The sequence below is a fragment of the Podospora bellae-mahoneyi genome, chromosome 6 (genome assembly GCF_035222275.1).
Source record: "Podospora bellae-mahoneyi strain CBS 112042 chromosome 6, whole genome shotgun sequence".
Taxonomy (NCBI): Eukaryota; Fungi; Ascomycota; class Sordariomycetes; order Sordariales; family Podosporaceae; genus Podospora; species Podospora bellae-mahoneyi.
The window spans coordinates 2270434-2288225 of NC_085885.1; the positions used below are offsets into that span (position 1 = coordinate 2270434).

General features: G+C 53.1%; 6 protein-coding genes across 6 annotated transcripts; 2 read left to right on the forward strand and 4 right to left on the reverse strand.

The window, feature by feature from the left end:
• Positions 1-596: 596 nt before the first annotated feature.
• Positions 597-5300, forward strand: QC761_600820 (uncharacterized protein; the record flags this gene model as incomplete). The annotated part of the gene is made up of 1 exon (XM_062880542.1): positions 597-5300. One exon carries the CDS (start codon positions 597-599, stop codon positions 5298-5300), a length of 4704 nt encoding a protein of 1567 aa, XP_062729618.1.
• Positions 5301-6450: 1150 nt separating this feature from the next.
• Positions 6451-7751, reverse strand: QC761_600810 (uncharacterized protein). Its single transcript, XM_062880541.1, has 2 exons — positions 6941-7751; positions 6451-6880 (listed from the first exon to the last, which is right to left on the reverse strand). Exons 1-2 carry the CDS (start codon positions 7556-7558, stop codon positions 6644-6646), a joined length of 855 nt encoding a protein of 284 aa, XP_062729619.1. The 5' UTR covers positions 7559-7751; the 3' UTR covers positions 6451-6643.
• Positions 7752-7842: 91 nt separating this feature from the next.
• On the forward strand, positions 7843-11629 carry QC761_600800 (uncharacterized protein). Its single transcript, XM_062880540.1, has 4 exons — positions 7843-8480; positions 8569-10806; positions 10858-10979; positions 11038-11629. The coding sequence occupies exons 1-4, from the start codon at positions 8140-8142 to the stop codon at positions 11406-11408; spliced, it is 3072 nt and encodes a 1023-aa protein (XP_062729620.1). The 5' UTR covers positions 7843-8139; the 3' UTR covers positions 11409-11629.
• Positions 11630-12019: 390 nt separating this feature from the next.
• Positions 12020-13159, reverse strand: QC761_600790 (uncharacterized protein; the record flags this gene model as incomplete). Its single annotated transcript, XM_062880539.1, has 1 exon — positions 12020-13159. One exon carries the CDS (start codon positions 13157-13159, stop codon positions 12020-12022), a length of 1140 nt encoding a protein of 379 aa, XP_062729621.1.
• Positions 13160-15936: 2777 nt separating this feature from the next.
• On the reverse strand, positions 15937-16554 carry QC761_0094100 (uncharacterized protein; the record flags this gene model as incomplete). Its single annotated transcript, XM_062872993.1, has 3 exons — positions 15937-16092; positions 16149-16407; positions 16475-16554. 3 exons carry the CDS (start codon positions 16552-16554, stop codon positions 15937-15939), a joined length of 495 nt encoding a protein of 164 aa, XP_062729622.1.
• Positions 16555-16642: 88 nt separating this feature from the next.
• On the reverse strand, positions 16643-16948 carry QC761_0094110 (uncharacterized protein; the record flags this gene model as incomplete). The annotated part of the gene is made up of 2 exons (XM_062872994.1): positions 16643-16763; positions 16851-16948. 2 exons carry the CDS (start codon positions 16946-16948, stop codon positions 16643-16645), a joined length of 219 nt encoding a protein of 72 aa, XP_062729623.1.
• Between the last annotated feature and the right edge of the window lie 844 nt (positions 16949-17792).

A 17792-nucleotide genomic window follows, 5' to 3' on the forward strand; every position in this document is an offset into this window, starting at 1 on the left:
AAGGTTGGAATCTGTAGCTATTCAGGGCCCATCCACTCGGTGACGCAATTCCCAGCCTTCTTTTGAGGGCAACAGAAGATTGTAGACGGTGGTTTTCTAGTTTTCTAGTTTTCTAGCTGCAAACCGAGAACGCGGTCTGGGTCATCAGCTGTGGGCTGGTGGACTCCCCATAAGCAGCTAAGGAGCAGAAGTGGCTCCTCGACCTGCACCTCGTCTGTGCAACCGCTGCGTCCCGTTTGCTGCTGCTCACATCATCAACGCCCTGCGCCGCGCTGCAGCAACATCCAAGGTCCAGCCAGCATCCTGCAGCCGCCCGTTTCCCTGCGAGCGCCGCCTCTCTGTTTACATACATACATACATACTTGTGCATTTGCGCCCGACACCACCCCACCACTCACCACTCACCCGACTTGCCCGACCGACCGACCGACCGACCCCAGCCTCCCCCGACCGACCTTGTCTATCTGTCTGTCCTCTCCACCGCCAATCTCAATCCATCTCCGGCCAAGAACGAACAGACTCGCTCGACGCTCCTTCACTCACTCCTCCCCTAGGCTGTCCTCAAACCGCCATGATCGCGACCAATTGAAACCACCATGGTTCGTGTCACCGAGGAGCTGGCGCTGTCGCCAGAACATGTCACTCTTTACTATGCCAGCGACCCCTTGATGGGCCACCTGCCAGTTCTTATCTTCCACGGTCCCTCGACGACAGCCAATTACACGCTCAACAGCTCGCGAATCCAGATACACATCTACAGCCCGGCCGGCTTCGTATCTTTTCCTCGTATCACTGTCTCACCCAACTCTCCTTTCTACAGCGTAGTCGCGCACTTGCCACGGGAATTTCAGGGAGATGAGGTCTGCCGAGGACTGGCCTTTGGGTTGTACAAGTATTTCAGCGAGTTGCCCGAGGCGGTGAAGACATATTTGAAGAATGCGTACTCGACACGCGCTCGTCGGCCAGGTTCGGCGCCGGCAATGTTTGGAGAACAGCACGCGGCAGATCTGGCCAAGGCTGCTGTCCAAGCAGAAAATACGACTGAGGTGGTGGATATTCTAGGAGACGCGCTCCAGACGCAGCACATCGGCTGTGTGGATATGGACCTTGTTTTACCGCCTGGATCGATCGTGCCGCTAGGAAATGCCGACTTGGAAGAGGTACCAGAAGATGAAGACGATATTTTGGATCCGACGTTGAGACAATATGGCGGATACAACCAAATAGTCAAATTGTTCGGAGAGCCGGTGTTTTTGCCAACATCGAAGCTGCGGCGCGCACCATCACGACCAACCTCGTTGAACCGCAGCAAGTCGTTCTCCAAGAACCAAAAGGTGGAGCTGCGCATGAAGATGGGCGAATTGGTGGACACGGAGGAGCGTTATGTTCTCAAGCTTAACGAGCTGGTCAACAACATCGCGGTCGACTTTTACAAAAAGGCCAAGGAAAGGTCGGCGGGGAGCATCAGTCCTTCAGAGGAGGAGGTGGAGAGGCTGTTCCCCAAGTCAGCACAGGCTATTCTCGAGGTCAACTCGGCATTCATGGAAGAGCTCCGCCGAGTCATGGACGAAAGTGAAGAGGAGGCCATGAAAGACATGGAGACACCATTTCCTCCGACGCGTCTCAACAGCCCAAACAAGGCCAAGGATCCAAGCGGTGCTCTGGCGATGGCGAGATTATTTCTCGACTGGTTTCCAAAGTTCACCGAGTGCTACCAGGACTACATCCGAGCCAGTCAAAACTTCCCCAAGCTCCTCAACAATTTCCTCGACCAGCAGTCGAGTTTCCGGCAGAGGGTGGTGCAGACAGGTGAACAGACGATCCGGTCGCTGCTGATTGAACCGGTCCAGAGGCTTCCCCGGTATAACTTGTTCATCGATCAGATCGTTGCTTGCCTTCCAATAACACACCCGGCGCTACAAGTTTTGCTGCGAGCAAGGGATATCATCACAAACATCTGCTCCATGGACGACCCATTACCAGACAAGCCACATGTCACGCATCGATTGCGCACAATGGTCGAGTGTTGGCCAGCAGACCTCGAGCCTCAAGGACGACTGATCCTGGCTGTCGACTTTGTGGAACTGGCTGCCCCCTACATCGATGACGATATTCCCGACAGACCAGGCATTCTGCTGCTATTTTCGGATTGTGTTGTCATTCTGCAGAAGAAGGGGGATTCTGAGAGGACAGCTCGGGACTTCTTGAAGGAGATCGACAAGCCGTCACCTGCAGGGTTGTTGGCAGCCATGACCAATGCTGCTGGCGGACAGGGCTCCTGGGAGTTTGCCTTTACTGGATGGCACAGCCTGGCCGATGTCCGCTTCACCGAGTCCATAGATGGGCGGCTGATTTGGATGACGTCGACCCAGGAAATGAAGGGTGCCCACGCCGGCGAGTATTTCACCAGCAAGGCCATCACGACCAGGTGTTTTCTCCTTCGCGAGCACTACGAAGGCAAGGCCAACAAGTGGACCGAGGACATTGTCAAGGCCAGAATCGAAGGAAGATTTTCGGAAAAGGAACGGGAGGACCCTGCATGGACCCTGCGTTCCGTCAAGATGCAGGATGCACAGTTCGGCCTGCATGCCGCAGTCTTTCAGGAGGGCGCGCATCAACTAATCGAGGGCCGCAGGGAGCCAGCGCCAATACGCGTCGTACTTGACATCGAGAATGGCACCAAGGGAGCGCCTGTCGGCCATTACGGTGTGGAGATTGTGACCGAGGTCCGATGCGGCGACATGAAGAGGATATCGATGAACACCATTGGCCTCAATGGCAAAAAGTTTACCGACGACATTGCTCTGGAGGACTTCCTACCGACTCTGTCCCGAAGAATTGTCCAGTTGCTGAGCTCGCAATTCAGTGTAGCCAACCCCAGGCTTGTCCCCGCATTGGTGTCATATTACACCAAGGTAATACGGGCCATCAACATGGCACCGAAGGTGGAGAAGGTCAGTTCGAGATCATTCCTCTCGTCATCGCCGGTCAAGATGCTCTCCAGCTTCCTGTCTGGAAACAGCAGCGCGTCATCCAACGGTACCGACTCGACACCAGTCAATGGGTCGAAGCACAGAAGAACCAACTCTGCCAGGATGCGGTCCGAAAGAGAGAAGGAGCGGGAAAGGGAACGAGAAAGAGAACGTGACAGAGAACCTACTGTACTGAACTCGTCTGTATCATCCAGAGAGCAGGGCATTCCTCGTATCACTATGGAGGAGGAGCGGCCAGAAAACCCTCTTGTGCGCCTGGAGCAAACATTTACAGGATATGTGGCCAACATGCAGGCTCGGAAGGGCTACTTCATCGGCCGCACGTTGCTTAACAGATCAATGGCTGATGAGCTCGCTATCAACGACCTCTACAACCGATTGATCGAATTTCCCTTTGACCTCGAAGCCGCCCAAGAGCTTGGCACCGAGGTGATCTTTTGCGCATTCGAAAAGTTTGTCCGCATCGCCTGGCGCGAGCAGATTGGGCCTATCATGACCATGCAGGCGCTTGAAGCTCTGCAGATCCGTGCCTCCAAGAAGGTTGTGGGGGATTTCGCAGATTTTGTTAGGTTTATTTTCAGCGACATGGCCCCTCAAAACCGACGAGCATTCACCGCTTTGATCAAGCTTCTGGCTGATCTCTTGGACGGCTGCTCCAATGACGGTGACAGAGGCGCCTTGACGCTTGCTTTTGCCGAACTGTTGGTTGACGACGACACCGCACCAAACTATATCAACCTCCTCGATAGAATGGTGGAGGATGTCGATCGCATCTTTGAGGAGAACCACTTGAGTGTCACCATGCAGATGTTGATGAACAACAGATCTTTCGAGTCACTGCACGCAACCGGCCGGAGCCACAAGTCTCAGTCGGGGTCTGTGACATCCAACACGTCGTCGCTGCGCAGGAAGTTTGGTTTCGACACACTGCTGCGCCAAAACAGCAAGAATGATGAGCGGCCTTCGGTGTGGAGGACGTTGAGCAAGCACGCCAGCAAGGCCCCTGTGCCCGGTGAGAGTGCCAGTCTTGGCAAGAACAGCAGGTCAAAGTCCATTGACATGAGCCTGAACTTCCCTACTCAGGGCAGGCTCCGGAGGCCAGCATCTAGGGACAGGCCACCTATTGCCGGGGCATTCGATGACATTGAGCACCGGCCGGGTAGCTCTAACCGGTATCTCGAGACCATTGGTGAACCGCACGACGAGCCGACCGAGACAAAACTGGTCAAAAAGAAGCGCCGTAGCTCGCTCTCGGACCTCAAAACTCTTATGGCTGCCGCCAACATCGATGATCCAGAAGAACAACTTATGCCTCTTCGTGTCACCAGGCAGCAGACCGCCGAAAAGTTCAATTCCACACCCCGTCCTCAGTCAATGGTTTTTTCGAGAGTCTCCACCTCCCCCACCAAAGCCTCACCGTCCAGGATACCCATCAGTCCACAGCCACCATCCAGCAGCACAAGCACTTTCCGCTCATCCCGACAAAAGGAAAACGATCCCATTCTCCACCACGATATAAAAACCCCATCAGAAAAAGAAGGAGACGGGTCAGAGGAAGACTCAGGGAAGACGAGCTACGACAGAGCGCGTGCTAGAACCATCGCCATTTCGCAGATCCCTACCCTGAAGCCCAATTCGAGGATCCCAGGGGCGACAATTTTTCCTCCGCCGCTCGAGTCACCCGCCAATGTCAGACCCGGCATTGGGACGAGCAGCATTCCCCGCACGCCGAGCACACCAGGCCAAAGACTCCGTCTGCAATCCCCGCAGAAGCTCCGCGAGAGATTGCAAACAGAAAAGAAAGCCATCGACGAAGTCGACGCTTCGCTAAAGTCGGAACTCTCCCGCATAGAAGAGGACATGGCGCGCCTAGGGGGGTCGTCGCTGCCCCGCTCATCTACTCTTGACTTTCGAAAGTTGACGCTTGCGGTCAAGACTCTGGAGGAGAAGGTCCCTCTGGCGCTGATAGAATTGGAGCAGAGGAAGCAGCAGCTGGAGAAGGACTTGGAGGACACGCTGAGGGGTATGGAGATGAAGGTCAAGGCGATTGATCAGTTGTATAAGGAGGCGACGGCGGAGAATGAGCTGCTGTATGAAAAGTTTAATGGGGAGTTGGGGAAGATTGTAAAGGCGATCAAGGGGAAGGGGCAGGAGGGGAAGGAGGAGCTGGTGGGAAGATTGAGGGAGCAGGGGGAGGAGATGGGGAGGGTGAAGAGGGAGAATGCGAGGTTGAAGAGGGAGGTGGTTAGTTTGAGGGGAGTGTTGAAGGGGAGTGTGAGGGAGGGGCATCAGGGGGGGGATACTTAATGTGGGGCGGGTAATAATACATATGAAATGAGGAGAGGGCGGTTACAGGGGAGATGAAAAAATGGGGAGGGAAAGGGATAAACTTGTTGGGACATCACTTGCAAGGCGAGGCGTTGAGGGTGTTTGTTGTATTGGGATAGGATTTGTATTTTTTTTTATTTTTTTTTGTTGGAATTGTTGTAGGGATATAGGGTAGAGATTTGGCGAGGCCAGAGGGGGGATGGAATATGGACCATTAGTGTTTTGTTGTGTCTTTTGATCATGACTTGTGAACATGTAGGTGTGGTTTATTCACCATCACTGACTGACAATACCAGTGGGATGTTGCAAAGCGCACTATGGACCCCAATTCTGAACTTGACTAGTACATACGACCATATCCAGCTGAAAATACGGCATCCCGTCCGCTCTGCCCGAGTCAAACAGCTGAAGGGCCGAACTAGTACTCAGATGGGTGACCACTGGGGAATCCTCGGTGTTGTATGTATTTTTCCTGTTTTTTTCCCTCAGTCTCATTGTCTACACATGAACCCATCCCCTGACCCAAACCGTCACATACGACCACACCCAGCTGAAAATACGGCATCCCGTCCGCTCTGCCCGAGTCAAACAGCTGAAGGGCCGAACTAGTACTCAGGTGGGTGACCACTGGGGAATCCTCGGTGTTGTATGTATTTTTCCTGTTTTTTTCCCTCAGTCTCATTGTCTACACATGAACCCATCCCCTGACCCAAACCATCACATACGACCACACCCAGCTGAAAATACGGCATCCCGTCCGCTCTGCCCGAGTCAAACAGCTGAAGGGCCGAACTAGTACTCAGGTGGGTGACCACTGGGGAATCCTCGGTGTTGTATGTATTTTTCCTGTTTTTTCCCTCAGTCTCATTGTCTACACATGAACCTATCCCCTGACCCAAACCATCACATACGACCACACCCAGCTGAAAATACGGCATCCCGTCCGCTCTGCCCGAGTCAAACAGCTGAGGGCCGAATCAGTACTCAGGTGGGTGACCACTGGGGAATCCTCGGTGTTGTATGTTTTTGGATTTTTTTGCGTTCCAGTTTTGTGGGTCTTTCGTCACTGTTGGGTGTGAGTCGGGGGTTGCTTATGAGGCGGGACACAACAGCCTCCCAAGTTGTGAGGGTGTGATCTATTCCAGCCCATTGTGAGGCATTTGTTGAGCTACTGAAAACATAAGCTAGCGTGCGTGTAATAATAAAACGAGGACCTGTTTCTATTTTCCAGTCCTGGGGGTATCACTAAGCCAAATGAACACTTGCAACCTGAACGCCAACCGAAAATCCCAGACACGGACCAACAACCCATGCCATACCCCTCACACTCTCTCTTGCGCAGCCGTAAATTCCATCAACGCAACCTTTGCCCTCGACTCCTCAACCCAGCACTCAAACCACAGCGGTCCAGCCTCCACCACCCTGACTGGTGTAGTTTTGGCTGCTACCCCGGTTTCTGCCCTGGATGCCACTGAGGTGACGCACCCCCCCTTGCCTGTTCTGTCTTGTGGCTCTGGTGGAGGATCAGTTGGTTCTGAGGGGATCCAATCTTGATGGTGCTGGCCTCTGTTTTTAGCACCATTACGACCATATTTAGACAAAGGAAAAAGTTCACTTACACCGATGGGAGCAGCAGCGTCATCTTTCAGCTCTACAGCTAGCGTGAACGTGCACCCCTCTGGTATCGGACTCAACCGTTCCATCGCCTGCGCCATCTTGAGGAGGCAAGCCCGGAATTGCTCGTTGAGGTTGGTGAGGTTAAGGGAGGGGTGGTTGAGTAACGGCTCACGGGTGACTTCGGAGCGGAAGTCCTTTTGCAGGATCCGGGCGTGGGTGGCCATGGAGGGGGTTGTCCAGGTTGGGAAGTGGGAGGTGTCGAATGTGTAGCGTTCTAGGACTGAGCCGGGAGGGATGGGGGATGGGGAGGGGGGGAAGGAGAGGGAGAAAGGGTCGAGAGGGGAGTGGATTACTACTGCTATGAGGTAGACTTTGCCTGATGATAGCTGGGCGGCGACGGAGGAGACGGCGTCGGTGACCCAGGTGCATACTTTTGGGTGACGGTTTTGGTGGACGGGGAGGTTGTAGGCGCGGGCGGAGAGGAAGGTTTCGGGGGGGTAGAGACGGCGGTAGAAGAGGATGTTGTGGATGGCGACGGTGAGGAAGGTGTTGAATGATGTGAGGAGGATGTGGGATTGGTCTATGGGGAGGGAGGAGGATTCGTCGGCCATGGTGACCATGAAAGGAGGTTATTTTGGGCTTTAGGGTATATGATGAGACGTGATGTATTCGGGGATTTGACACTAAGCGCTGTGGCTGTTGTTGAATCTGGTTCTCATGCGTACACGAGAGCGAATGGAGGGGTTTCCATTGTTTGGTGGGAGACGCGACGAGTCGTGCATTCCGCAACGCCAAAGCATGTGACCGGTAGCTTGTACAAGAAAGAGAGTTACTTGGCGGGGAAAAGCTGGACTATTCTGTCCGCCTTCCCCACGTCTGGCGCGTGCCCCTGCTCTGCCAATTAACCTCTTAAGCTTCGAGGTCCAGCGCTCCACTCGAGATTTTGGAGGAGGCGTCAGTCTTCTGAAATGCAACCCCACCTTCGGATAACACCGCCAGTCTGATATTTCGAGACAGTCCCGTCACGTTCTGACAACAGCTCTCCGTGTCGTCCAGAGTTGCCTAAAAGCATTCCGAAAACGTGGACAGCAAGGTCCTATCTACTTTTATACAACAACACCAGCTGTGACAGCTCTTATCGAATACGGCGTAACCCCCCCAATTCCCCGGGAATCATTATTCCGAGCTCCAGCCGTCCACCATGGACGCCCATCTCGTCCGGGTCCTTGTCGACACGCAAAAGCCCCAAGAAGCGCCTCGAAAACAGGCCGAGCTCGAACTCCAACATGCCCAAAGGAACCCCGACTTTCCTCTAGCACTCACACGCATCGGCCTATCACAGCAGCTCGCGGTCGGAATCCGACAGGCATCCCTGAGTGCCCTCCGCAGATTTGTTGAGAAGAACTGGCAACCCGAGGGCAATGATCCGGACCATGTGCCCATTTCCGACGAGACCAAAGAGTATTTGAAGACTACTATTCTCAACCTCGCCATAGCTCCCGAGGATGAGCAGGATGAGCGCAAGGTCAAGGTCTCGGCCAGGTAAAACAAGACACAAGACCCCTCCACGGGCAAGGATGCTAGCTGTTGGAGAACAGGGAAGGAGGAGCTAACACCCCTTGTGTAACAGTCTTCTTATTTCGAAGATCGCCGTCGCCGACTTCCCACACAACTGGCCCAACCTCCTGCCCACCGTACTGGGTATTATGCCCACTGGCAACGATGCTCAGCTCCATGGCGCTCTTCGAATTTTGCAGGACCTTGTAGAGGAGGCCATCACCGATGAGCAATTCTTTAGCTTGGCCCGCGACATTATTACGGCATGCTACGAGGTGGCCTTGAACGTAAACCGCAAGTCTCAGCATCGTGCGCTGGCTGTCGCTGTCTTGCGCGCCTGCTTCGACCTGATGGAAGTTGTGAAGGATGGCCACAAGAAGGAGGTTAAAGCCTTCGCCGATGAAGTCTTGTCTGGGTGGCTTCCATTCATGGAGCAGGTCGTCTCCAGCCCGCTTCCAGAAGTTGCCAATGCGGATAACCAACCGGAGGAGTGGTACGGCCCAGTTGCGCTCAAGATCCAGGTCCTCAAGACTCTGATCAAGATCAAGACCGTATTTGGTTCTCTTCTCTTGCCTCAGAGCCCCAAGTTCTTCACGGTAACATGGCAGGAGCTTAAGCGGTTGGGACCTGTGTATGAAGCACTCTACGTTACTAGCGATTCGCAGAGCCGCTTGGAAGACACAGATGGCCTTCCGTATTCGGTCGACGTCCTGGTGTTGGATGAGCTGGACTTCCTTAACCAGTGCATGCGGGCAAGCCCTGTGGCAAAGTCGCTGGAGGCTGAGATTGCCAGTCACGGATCGGTACACAACACGCCTTGGGTTCTGGAACTCATGGAGATCCTCGTCAGGTACGGGCAGGTCAGCCAAGAGGAGGAGGGCCTCTGGGAGCTTGATGTTTCTCTCTACCTTGCCGAGGAGACGTCCGTGTCGTCAAACTACACGGCCAGAACCGCCTGCGGTGACCTGCTCATCAAGATGGGTGAGTGGATGGGCGAAAACGCCTTCGTTGGGCTGTATGCATTTACCAAGACACTTTTCGTGGGAGAGCACCCAAGCTGGCAGAAGCAGGAGGCGGCTCTTTTCCTGTTCATATCCCTCTTCAACGATTTTTATGACTGCGAAAAGAACATCCCACTGGACATGTCCCACGCCTGGCTGGAGCTTGTCAACTACGCCATTGGCAGGCAGGACCTGCCCATGTTGCGCGCTAGAGGCTATCTGGTTGCTGGTGCCTTGGCCAGGACATTTGAGCCAGCTCTTGGTTTGCTGGACGCCGTCATCACCGCTATGAACCAGGACGAGTCTGAGCTTGTGCAGGTAGCTTGCGTCAAGGCAGTCGAAGGCTTCATTATCGGTGGCGCTCCCATTGAAGCGCAAGTGCCCATTATCGTCGCTATCCAGCAATTCCTCGAATCCAAGGATATGAGCGATCTTGACGATGCCGAGGATCTTCTTGTCACTCTCCTCGACACGCTTAGGTCAGCGTTCAAGATGGACTACCGTATTGTCCTCTCGCCCGAGAGCAAGGCGCTCGACTTGGTGTTCTTGGTCGTGAAGCATGGTGCTGCCAACCTTCAAGTCGATGGCCTCGTCAACGATATTTTCTACGAGCTTGCCGAGAGGATTCAACAGATTGAAGACCCAGCTCTCTATACCGCCCTCTGCAGCAAGGCTCTGCCCTCTATCACTAGCACCTTTGACGTTGCCAATCTCACTCAGGATGAGCCGCTGGTTACGATTGCGGCCGAGATTCTCGCCGTTCTCCTCAACTTTGGTGTTGAGCCGCTGCCCGCCGGCTTGGTTGCCACGGTTCTTCCCAAGGTCAATCGGTTGCTTATGTCTTCTGACGAAGCTGAGGTTCTTAGGCCCGCTGCCGAAGCTGTCAAATACATGCTCCAACACGACCATCAGCAGATGTTTAACTACCAAGACGAAAACGGCCGTTCTGGGTTGGAGGTCTGTCTCCACATTATCGACCGTCTCCTTGGTCAGAACTTGGAGGATAATGCCGCCGCTGAAGTTGGTGGTGTTGCTGCCGAACTCGTCGAAAAGGCTGGCCAAGAGAGGCTTGGTCCCTTTTTGCAACAGCTTTTGCAGGCTGTTGCGCAGCGTCTCGACAGCGCTCAGAATGTTGGTCTGATACAGTCTCTGATCCTGGTCTTTGCTCGCCTTTCCGAGGTGGGCGCTCACGATGTTGTGGAGTTCTTGAGCAGCATCAACATAAACGGGCAGAATGGCCTGCAGGTTGTGCTGACCAAGTGGTTGGAGAACTCGGTCAACTTTGTGGGGTATGAGGAGACTGCGAGAAAGTGAGTACATTATTGAAGACGCATCAAAAGACAAATACTGACATGTCACAGCATCATCGCCCTCTCCAAGGTCTACGCCCTCAACGACCCCCGCGTCGCGCAGGTTCAGGTCAGGGGCCAACTCATCATTCCCGAGGGGAACCGCATTAGGACACGATCCCAGACCAAGTTGCGTAAGTTCACCCTCCCCCTCTCTCCCATGTCTGTGATAAAAGCTTACGTAACCAGCAGAGCCTGATCAATACACCATCATCCCTGCCCCACTCAAGATCCTCAAGCTCCTCGTCGACGACCTCGTCACCGCGTCAGGAGCCCAGCCAGCCTCCAAGGTAGCAGCTGCGGCAGCGTCCCAGTTTGCAGACCTCGACTCAGACGACGGGTCCGAGGGCTGGGAGGATGAGACCAACGACTTGGTCAACCTCGGCGCTGCCGTCTCTGCGGGCAACTTTGACTTTGGCGACAAGGTACGCAACGACGAGACGGGTGAGTACCTGAGGGTTTTCTTTGTCAAGGCGGCGCAGGAAAACACGGCGAACTTTCAGCACTGGTTTGAACTTCTTAGTGATGAGGAGAAGGGGAAACTGAGGGAGCTGGCTCAGTAGGACTTGGCCAGGACGTACAAAGGGAAGGTGCTGCCCTGGAACTCGGAGGCTGACTTGCCCGTGGGGCATTTCAGGCTTATGGACTACTATCAAGAGGTGCAGGAGGGGAGATTTGGGGATATTTTTAGAGGGATGATGAGATGGGAAAAGGATAAGAAAATGAGAAGACTGGTTGGGGTCGCGTGAGTGAAAGTGGGAGGGTTGGATGGGTTTATTATGGGGATGTATATACGTAGGTGACAGCGATAGGTTTTCTGGGGGGGGGTAGAAGTTTATGTAGTCGGGGTGTACAAAGCGTTGATTTTATATAAACATGTCGTTAAATCACGGCAGGGCCAGAGACAGCTTATTAGCGAAAGAGGATGAATGTTGTCTGGAATGGGCCACTTGCAAGTTTTGCTTGACATCGAACTAGCTAATTCTTTTTGGTGATTCGTCATGGCGATAAAAGACAATGTCTCGTCACTAGCTTCCGACTTGGAGTTTGCCCATCAAAACAATAGCATCAGCTTCGTTTCTTCGTAATAACATCATAAAACGTACAACACTGCTACAAAACGCCCTTATCATTCTCCCCCCCTGCATCTCTTCTCAAAAAGTTTATACTCCCATCAAATAATATCACCCCCAAACCCCCCAAATCCCCCTCCAAACCCACTACCTCCCCTACCACCACCCGGTCTCCCACCCCCAAACCTAGGCTGGCCCCCCGGACCAAGCGGATCCCACCTCGCCCCAGGCGGAACCTGCCCGTCAAAGCTCCCATCTCCCTCTCCCCTCGGTCCCTGAAACAACGGATCGTCAAACGTGGGATGCATACCGCCCCCTGCAAACCCTCCGCGCCCACCTGGTCTCCTTAGCCCGCCCGGACCGACAAAGCTGCCTCTGATGGGATCATCCGGTCCCAGGCCGGGAGGGTACAAATCGTTATGTCCCAGCCCTCCGAAATTCCCACCAGGCATGTTGAGGGGACCTCGAGGGGGTCGGTTGACTTCGTACTCGTCTTCAAAGTCAGGTGGCGGGAAGTCACCGGCTGGGATTGGCCTTGGGGGAGGGTTGGCGAGCGGGTCAGGGGCAGGGTAAGGGTTTGGTTGGGCTGGTGGGGGGAGGTGAGGGGGGTCTTGTGGTCTACGGGGGTTAGGATCAAGACGGGTGGCTGATGCTGCTGGGTCTTCTTGATAGCCCTCTTTTTGGAGGGATGGTATCAACCGTTGGATGATGGAAATTTTGAGCAAAGAGGCGAGGTCGGTTATACGTGCTTCGGAGATGAAGACGTTGGAGAGTTTGGAGTAGAGGTCTGAGCGGTCTTCGTTGCCTTCGGGTGTCATGGTTATGCGGACTGGGAGGGAGGCGTTGGAGATGTAATCTTTGGGTGTGATTTCGAAGCGGGCGATGCGTTCGTCTCCGGTGGCCAGCCCCCGGACTTCAATCTTGGAGCCGAGGCGGTCGATGCGGATGACAAATTGCATGGAGGATTGGGGGTGGGCGTAGACGAAGCTGTGGGAGCTGGCGGAGGCGTTCCATGGCGGGGGGAGGCGAGGGGCGAGCTTGGCGCACTCGGACTCGATCTTTTGGTCTTCGTTGAGGCCGAGGAGGCGGAAGGAGAGGTTGGTGAAGCAGCTGTGGATGAATAGGGTGATGGCGTCGAGGGAGGAGCTGAGGTCGGAGGTGGTGTCGTCTTTGGAGTGGGTGGGGAGGGCTTCGACCATGGAGCCTAGCACTGAGGCTGGGCTGAGGGGGTCGGTTGTCATTGTGAAGGTGATGGTGCGAGAAATAGAAACTGGACTGATTTGGCGTAATGTGTTTGGATGGTATCGGATGATGTGGATGTAATCAGGTTTTAAAGAAACTTGGTGAAGTAGAAGGCATAAAGAAGGTTCAACGTTCATGCGACCACTCGAAGCTTTGGCGGGGGTGCGGGGACCCTAGACCCACTGACGTAAGGTGCTGCCTATACTAGCGACTCTCAGCCCTACGGGTGGGGTGTTTTGGACCTTCCACCAATGACAGATTAGAGTCGATTAAAGGGAGCACTCAGGAGCAACTGACATCACTTGGAGACTGTTGTAAGCCGCAAACCAACAAACAGTGCCACTATCATACAACATCAACTTCATTCTCCTATCTTATCACAATCTTTTTGCGTATGTAGCATTCTGATGCATCACCAAAATGGTACCTCTGCGGTCTCTTGATCGTCTGATCCTGAACTCAAGGTGCTGTTCTCACAAAAGTTTCTTCCTTTCATTCCCCAGAATATCCACCATGGCCATTTCCATGTCCGCTTCACCGCTTCTCTCTACATATGCCCAAGTGGGCAAAATAGCCATCAATGCTCAAGTGTGTAGCAACCAACCCCTACCCGACATCAGGTTGATATTTATTACGAGTATACTAATCTACATTACTCACTAAAATCTATTGTTTTCGATCTCAGGTGTTGATGGTACAAGAAAGATTCATGACCACCTGCTCGGCATACATCTATCGATCGGCATCATGGCCAGCCGGAACCTCTTCACTGTTGTCATTCTCAACTTTATTTACATCTCCTTCGCTTTTATCTTCGCTGGCATTCGAACTTTGACTTTTGCTCTTGAGGGTGTCGCTGTAACCATCCGCTGGCGCATCATCATCACCGGGCATGTTATCGTTATCGTCATCCCAGGGCGACAAGTCTCCGTCAGGTTTGTCCGGGAACAGAGCTATCTGGAGGAAGATCAATCTGCGACCGTGGTCATGGATAGCATCCAGGGTGGGCTGGCACCACCCATACTGCCGCTCGAGTGAGTCCTCTGATACTCGTTGATCGATTTGCAGCTTCAGCCGCTCGTCAATGACGATTCTCTTGATGAACACGAGCATGTCGTTCATGGTTTTGATAGCCATTGCATTATTCCTTCTTTCCTCGGCCTCTCGTATCAAGTCGATGAACTTGATGATCTCCACGAATATGCAACGGGGGAGGAAAAATAATCGTCATGGCCCGTCGTGATTGCAGGGTATTGCTTGATGTCTTCCAGCCCTGGCAGTGCTGCCTCTATAAGCTGGCAAGCGAAACATCCAAACTTCACGGCGTCCTTCCCCATTGTCGCAGTCAGGGTCGCCAACGGGGCGAGGGTAATCCATGGATTTCCAGAACGTTGTGTCGTCCACCTCTTCTGGAAGACAGGGGTTCCCAAACACGGCCTGGTACCGGTCTAGGAAGGGCTTGGTTTTGACACCTTTTCGGAGACGTCTGGAGGGTAGAGCCTGTGGCGAAGGAAGACGTTTGACAACGTGACGGCACGATGAGCGCCCCAGAGGTTTTGTAAGGCTGTGCCAATCTCAAACATAAACCGGAGGATGGTGTGCCGGTTTTCCACGGCCAATGCCTCGACTGGATGTCCAGAGTCAAAGCCCTTGGTACTGTCCCGGTTCTCGAAACGCTTCTTTACAGTCTCCAAAAGTTGCCCGCCTTGAGCGTGCTCAAACACCAGGCCGTGTGGATATTCTAGCTTGGTGTTCAACCGGTCAGTTGCTCTTCGCGCAACATTGTAATCAGTATCACCCAAGTGCTGGAAGAGGAAGTTATGTAAGAAAAGCTCTTGCGCTGGGAACCTTGCATATCCCATGAGCTGCAGCGTATTCCTCACGCGATTTCCGGTCACGCCGATTTCCGAAAGATAGGTCAGCCTCTGGAAGCAGTCAACTCCCAGTTCGGCCTTTTGCTTGTTCTCCAGGGAAGCACCAGTTTTGACCGATGATTTTGACCACTGCCTTGTCATTGCCAGAATTGAAATCGTCATAGCGATCAAATCGAGGTGCTGAGATCCATGGAACCAGAAAGACCGTCCCCATGGGAGTGTCGCTGAGCATTTTAGTGCCGCCAAGGTCAAAATCGCTTGCCTGAAACTCGGAGATAAATTCATCTAGGGCAGGATGAGGATAGCTGCCTCGGGGAAGCTTCACCTCAAGCCAGTTCGAGTTAACCTGGTGAAATGAGTCGCTGCTGGGTTGGAAAGCAGGTTTTTGAAATTTCAGGTTGAAGTAGGAGTTTGCTCTCCTCCCCCTCCATCCAACCCCTTTTTCTCACCTTTACTACATGCTGGCGTAGCGAACGTGCTTTGATTCCAGGCGAGTTCTCCAAGATGTAGATCGTGTCGGGATCCTGAAGCTTGCACAATTTGTCTAGGCCTGATCCACGGACCAGGAGGCAGTCGTTCTACATCGACAACACCGTCAGGTCAATAACATCGAAATTGTGTAAATCAAAGATGTATCAGTAGAAATCGCCCAAGCTGTCCAAAACCGGTTCATGTTCTGCCACAGTATCACTTCGCTGAGCTTCCGTCTCGAGTACACCAACCCAGAGTCGTTCGTGGTAGCACATCATTGCACTACACCAGCTTCCAAGATACCGGCATTCTTCGGGTGACGTTTGTCCGCAGTCGCAGAGAGCATACTGTCCAGGAAGCGGCTTCCCACACCACTGGTTGGTGACATCCTCGCTGACATAAAAGCCTCGGTTGTGCCTCCCTGGCGTCTGCTAATTGAGAATAACCAGGTCCCAGTCTTCCATGCCTTCCAATGGTCCTCCCAGACCCACAGAAGCTAACATGGCGTTCTGAGAGGACTTGTTCTTGATAGGGGTTATCTCTTCAGTGTGGCAGCCGACGCACTCTATCATGTATCGATAGCCGAGCTGGGTAAAAAGATGCTGTTAGCATACATCAGAAACAAGGTATCGAATACGCTTACATGAGTGCCACCAATCCTGCCAAAGATCTCGCTTGTTTCCTCCACTACAAGGAAGTCATCTTGCAAGACACGGCGCCGTTCCAAAAAGCGGACCAGGATCCAGATATCCCACACGTCGTACTCATCCTTCAATACACGCTGGCGCACGACAGGTCTGCCGCCGCGAGTTCGTTCGTAAACGTGGACAGCTGCCTCATCCAAGTCTCGCCATTTGGCGAAGAAAGGGTATTTATCGATGGCTAACCTAGCGATGGAGCGCCTGTTACAAGTTCACTCTTCATTAGTACTGTAGAGTCAGAATGTAATACGAAATTGTTGTAACTCACCAAACACCCCAGTGATCTGAATGCGGCATAACCGCAATCTCCCTCACAGCATTTCTCAACACCTCCGGCATCCGTCTCATCACGTCCCAGAAACTTTGATTATCAGGATTTACCATGAAATCTTTTGTCCGGTCCTGCCGTACATCATACGGCATCAATCCACCATCATCATGACAGCCGAGACTGCGACCTAAAATCTCCAGGTGTCTGTCTTTGCAAGATTGATGGCTGAGACAACATGGCAATAAGGTATTTGAAGACGGCTCGGAGGGTGTCTGATGCCCAGGACCTATAAAAACATTACCTTAGCCATGATCTTCAAATGGACGAACAAGGGGAAACTTACCATCTTAAGAACGAGAGCAAAGCTACTTGAACAACAAGGGAATTGTCCACCGCCTGACCTTTTGCTTTGATCTTGTTCTCCCAGCAGCAGAGCTCGTATTGTAGAAGTCTCTTCTCTTGGGGCTTCATTCGAAGGTAAAGGGGGTGTTCAGGCTGGAGGTCGGAAAATGATGTTACGTTGCGAACCCATTCTCGGTGGCTTTTTGAGGGCTTCGATGTTGATGTGTCGGAGTAGGGCAGGATCAGGGGAATCTCGGGAGGCTTCTGCGGGAGTTGACATGACTGAGGTGGTGCCTAGGGTTGGTGGATTTGTCTGGATGATATAGGAGGTTGCGAAGAGATAAGATAGCTTGACAACAAGGATATCTTGGTCTTTTGGTGATGAAGGTAAAGGCTTGGCCAAAGAGGATGCTCAAAGAGAACAGGGAGAGATGGCAGATATGGGTTCAGAGCAAAGTGATGCGATGGAAAGGTTGTGATTTGTTTGTTTCAAAGCCCTGTTGATAACTGGGCAAGTGAAAAGATGTCGATGGGCTAAGAGGCCTATATTTCTGAATAACTAACCAGCAAACACTGCCCCGGTTCTCGGTGTGGGATTTATGCAGTGCGAGGTGCAGTGCCATGATGGGCTTGACGATGTCATCACTTCGACAATGTCATCAGACACACCTTGACGATGTCATCGCTCGCCCCCAGCCCTATCACGCCGCTGGCTGCCCCGTCTCGCCGTCGGTCCATGCTTCTTGGCAATCTAAGTTCCCGCAGGTTTATTTCAATACATTCTCTCCCGCTCTCACTCAACTCTTCCCTCCTCCCAACAACCTCTCCTCTGTCTTTTGAAGCCAACACAAGAAAGACACCATCATCCAAGACAAATCATCCCAGCTCAAGACTCAAGCACCGTAAGTTATTGAGCTTCTCCCCAATGAAGTTCGTCAACAACTAACCAATTCCTTCGATCAGATCAAAATCA

Coding starts and splice junctions, on each gene's coding strand:
- QC761_600800 (XM_062880540.1), top strand. CDS start 8,140: ATGGACGCCCATCTCGTCCGGGTCCTTGTCGACACGCAAAAGCCCCAA. Junction 8,481..8,568: donor AAGGTCAAGGTCTCGGCCAG/GTAAAACAAGAC, acceptor CTTGTGTAACAG/TCTTCTTATTTCGAAGATCG. Junction 10,980..11,037: donor ACGATCCCAGACCAAGTTGC/GTAAGTTCACCC, acceptor CGTAACCAGCAG/AGCCTGATCAATACACCATC.
- QC761_600810 (XM_062880541.1), bottom strand. CDS start 7,558: ATGGTCACCATGGCCGACGAATCCTCCTCCCTCCCCATAGACCAATCC. Junction 6,881..6,940: donor ACGCTGCTGCTCCCATCGGT/GTAAGTGAACTT, acceptor AACAGAGGCCAG/CACCATCAAGATTGGATCCC.